The 3,787-nt window shown below is 62.6% G+C and overlaps 1 protein-coding gene across 1 annotated transcript; it reads left to right on the top strand.

Annotated features, from left to right (window-relative positions):
* Nucleotides 1-748: 748 nt before the first annotated feature.
* ABHD14B (abhydrolase domain containing 14B) lies at nt 749-3,649 on the top strand. Its single transcript, XM_006770478.2, has 3 exons — nt 749-991; nt 2,089-2,330; nt 2,662-3,649. The coding sequence occupies exons 1-3, from the start codon at nt 781-783 to the stop codon at nt 2,839-2,841; spliced, it is 633 nt and encodes a 210-aa protein (XP_006770541.1). The 5' UTR covers nt 749-780; the 3' UTR covers nt 2,842-3,649.
* The last annotated feature ends 138 nt before the right edge of the window (nt 3,650-3,787 follow it).

Here is a 3,787-nt window from a genome sequence, read left to right as displayed (position 1 = left end):
GCCCGCCGAGCCAGCACCGGGTCCCGGGAGGGCGCAGAGCGAGCCTCGGCGGCGCCGCGATCGCCCCCTGCCCACGGCGTCAGCGCGCCGGCGCCCCACGTCCCTTGCGGGCGGGAATTCCAAATGCTTTTTCTTCTGAGCGCGGCGCTTTCCGCGTCCAGAAAATGGGTGTTTTTCTCCAGCCCCGACCCTCTCCTGCCTGCGGTGCCAAACTCCGACCCTTCACAGCGCCTCGAAGAGGAAGAGGTCGATGAACAAAATAACGGCTACTTACTGTGACCCAGCAACTCCCACGCGCCGCAGTCTGCGCTGGGCGGGCCGCAGGGTTTCACAAGCGCGGCCTCCTTTGACCCCATCGGCCACCGAGGAGCTGAGTGCTCCCGGGTTAGCCCCATTGCAGAAAAGGATGCCAGTGGGAACGAGAATCATAATGGAAGCCCCTGTACTGGGGTCTTTCCAAGGGCAGACACCCTCTTGCCGGTTCTTTTTCTCCTTGTTAATTCTTGATGTAGGCTTTCATGTCCCATTTTTCAGATGAGGAAACTGAGGCCCAAGACCACACAATTAAGTGAACGGCAGAGAGAAATAACACCTTCGTTTTCCTCGCCCCAAAGCTTGTTCCTAGAGTTCTGGGAGCCTGGGGCGGGGGTAGGGGGAGGCTGGGGGGCTTGCCGCTCCCCTGGACCCTGCCCTCTCTGTGGTGGCTTTTCCGCTCCACGGGGCAGGCTGCCCTGTGGCTCATCAGCCTGGTCTTGAACCGCAGGCGTTGCAGGCAGCAGCATGGCGGACGTGGAGCAGCGGGAGGGCACCATCCAGGTGCAGGGCCAGAGCCTCTTCTTCCGGGAGGTGCGGCCGGGCGGAGGGCAGGCCGCCCGGTTCTCCGTGCTGCTGCTGCATGGGATCCGCTTCTCCTCCGAGACCTGGCAGAACCTGGGCACGCTGCTCAGGCTGGCACAGGCAGGCTACCGGGCAGTGGCCATCGACCTGCCAGGTACTTCTGGGCAGAATTCTGTTCTGGAGGGGTGGTGGGGACCTCCTTGGGGACCCGGGTCTGGGGGCCTGGGGGGACTTGGGCCAGGGCCCAGAGCAAACTGCAAGAACTCGAGCTCCCCTTGTCTTGACCCGGATGTGCTGGGACACTGCCCAGGTGCTCTGGGTGTTGCCGGGGGCAGTGTCTCAGAGCCTCTGTGTCCCCGTCTGTAACGCGAGATAACCACGCTCCTGTGGGGGTTGGCTCTAGTGAGCATGGAATGATGTCCGCGTGACTCTGTGGCCAGGACCTGACACAATAACTGGGGCTCAGCCCATTGGAAGAAACATGTTTTGACAGAGCCACAGCCCTAGGCCCGCTGGAAGCCCAGAGAGTGTGGCTGAGCGTCCTGGTGGGTGGCTGAGCCGCTCACTCCCGCTCGCTGGTCATGATCCCAGGAGAAAGCCCTCAGCTGGGCTGGGGGGAGGTCCTAACCCCTGGTGCCGGGGGTGGAAGGGACTGCCCGGGTGGCTGACCTGCTCCCTCACTGGCCTTGGCTGGGGTGGCCTCAGTGCCCAGGGCGGGCCTCCGGGCCCAGCCGGGATTGGTTGACAGTGGGTTGGGCTGAGCTTCCAGGCTCAGGTCTTGAGCTCATCTTTCTGGGGGGATGGCGGGACTCACCCACTGCAAGGGAGGTACGCGTGCAGAGCCAGCCGCTCGGCCCTGTCCTTGGCACTCACCCCCCCTCCCTGGGACAGGAGCCCCTTGAGCAGTTAGCGCCATCTCACAACCATCCTAACCGCAGGTCCCTTCCCCCCTTTAACAGCTGGGGAAACAGCAGTGGAGAGGGCCAAGGGGCCTTCCCAAGATCACATTGATAGTAAATGGAAAATTGGGACTTGGGTCTGGCTATGTTGGACTTTAGGGCCTATTCTTTCCAGAGCGCTGTACTGACGAGGGAGGGGCCTCATGCCGGCCACAGATAGGACAGTCCCACTTCGGCAGAAATAAAGTCGGGCATGCTGCACAGAGAGACTGTCCTAGGAGGGCTTCCTGGAGGAAGGGACCCTCCCCACTCACCGGCTTGTCTTGTTTCCTCCACACTGAAATCCCTGCAGGCCTGGGGCATTCCAAGGACGCAACAGCCCCTGCCCCTGTCGGGGAGCTGGTCCCCAGCAGCTTCCTGGCAGCTGTGGTGGGTGCCTTGGACCTGGGCCCCCCAGTTGTGATCAGCCCGTCTCTGAGTGGCATGTACTCGCTGCCCTTCCTCACGGCCCGTGGCTCCCAGCTCCGGGGCTATGTGCCAGTGGCCCCCATCTGCACGGATAAAATCAGTGCTGCCGACTATGCCAGAGTGAAGGTACCCCTGTGGGAGGCTGCGATGCCCCTGCCAGGGGCAAGGGAAATCCCTCTGGGAGTGGGGTAGCCGAGGGGTAGCTTCTGGGAGGAGTTGAGCCACCAAACTGTATCCTTTTGCTTGACTTAGATTCCTGTGCCAGGCCTTGTGCCAAACTGTGTGCTGGGACAGACACAAACCCACACCCCGTCCTTTGGGAGCTGGCTCCCCCCATCCCACTGGGCCAACCTGTCTCTCCCCTCATGTGGGGTGACCCAGGGAGAGACTGAAGAGACGGGGAGGCCGGGGCCGGCGTGGCAGGCCCCGGCTGATGTGGCCTCTTTCCTGTCTTTAGACCTCGGCGCTGATTGTCTATGGCGACCAGGACCCCATGGGCCAGACCAGCTTTGAGCACCTGAAGCAGCTGCCCAACCACCGGGTGTTGGTCATGGAGGGGGCGGGACACCCGTGTTACCTTGACAAACCCGAGGAGTGGCACGCGGGGCTGCTGGGTTTCCTGCAGGGACTGGCATGAGGCCTAGCTCTGTTGTCCGGGGGGGCTGCTTGCCTTTCTGGGGCTCTCTCTCCCTCCCTGCACATCAACAGGGGTGTGTGTCTGTGTGTCTGCCTGGGTGCTGGTCTTTCGGGTCTGTCTGTCTGTCTTTTCCTCTTTCTCTTGCAGTGACACACTGAGGAGGTGAAATCAAGAGAAAAAAATCAGGAATCAATGGACGTGATCTGGTGGAGGGTAACCCATTAGATGAGCTTCTGCCGTGGGCTCGCCTGCTGGCTCTGGCTCCCTCCTCTGCTCTGCCCAGCCCACCCCTCCTGCCTCCCACATCTGCCCAGGCTGCCCCAAAGGGCCCTCACAGCCCTATCCCACCTCTTAGGCCACAGTACACACATGCCCACATGCATGTTCACACATGTTCCCAAATATGAACCAACCACACAGGTACAGGCTCCTGCTGGGCTGCACACTCAGGTGCACACATGCATGCTTGTCCGCCTACAGAAGCGTCCACATAGGCAGCGCCCTCCCATCCGTACAGCACCCCCACGTCTGGGAAGGTGGGGACCCAGAGCCCAGTCCTGCAGGACATCCTTGGCCAGGCTTAGGGCGTGGCCTGCCCTGAACTCCGCTCCCGATCAGAACTGCCCCCCAAAGAGGACCACCCTTCTGACCCTCAGATCTCCCCCTTCCCCCTACCCCCTCCCCGAGGCGCCACACCCTCCCAGGTTGTTAGGCCTGGGTCTTCTGAGCCCAACCCAGCCCTTTCCTGCTCCCAGGCCGGGGGCGGGGCGCAGAGTGGAGGTCCGTGAAATAAAGTGAAGCAATTAGACCCTCAGGCTCTCGCTGCCTCCAGAGCGTCGCCCCTCCCCCGCCCCTTGGGACCGCCGCCACCACGGGCCCCTCCCCCACCGGCGGGACCAGATGGTCCCCTGCCCTTTGTCCACCCGGCCAGATGGAGGGGAAGGGA

This window comes from Myotis davidii, unplaced genomic scaffold (genome assembly GCF_000327345.1).
Source record: "Myotis davidii unplaced genomic scaffold, ASM32734v1 scaffold663, whole genome shotgun sequence".
Taxonomy (NCBI): Eukaryota; Metazoa; Chordata; class Mammalia; order Chiroptera; family Vespertilionidae; genus Myotis; species Myotis davidii.
This window is presented reverse-complemented; position numbering and strand designations above follow the sequence as displayed.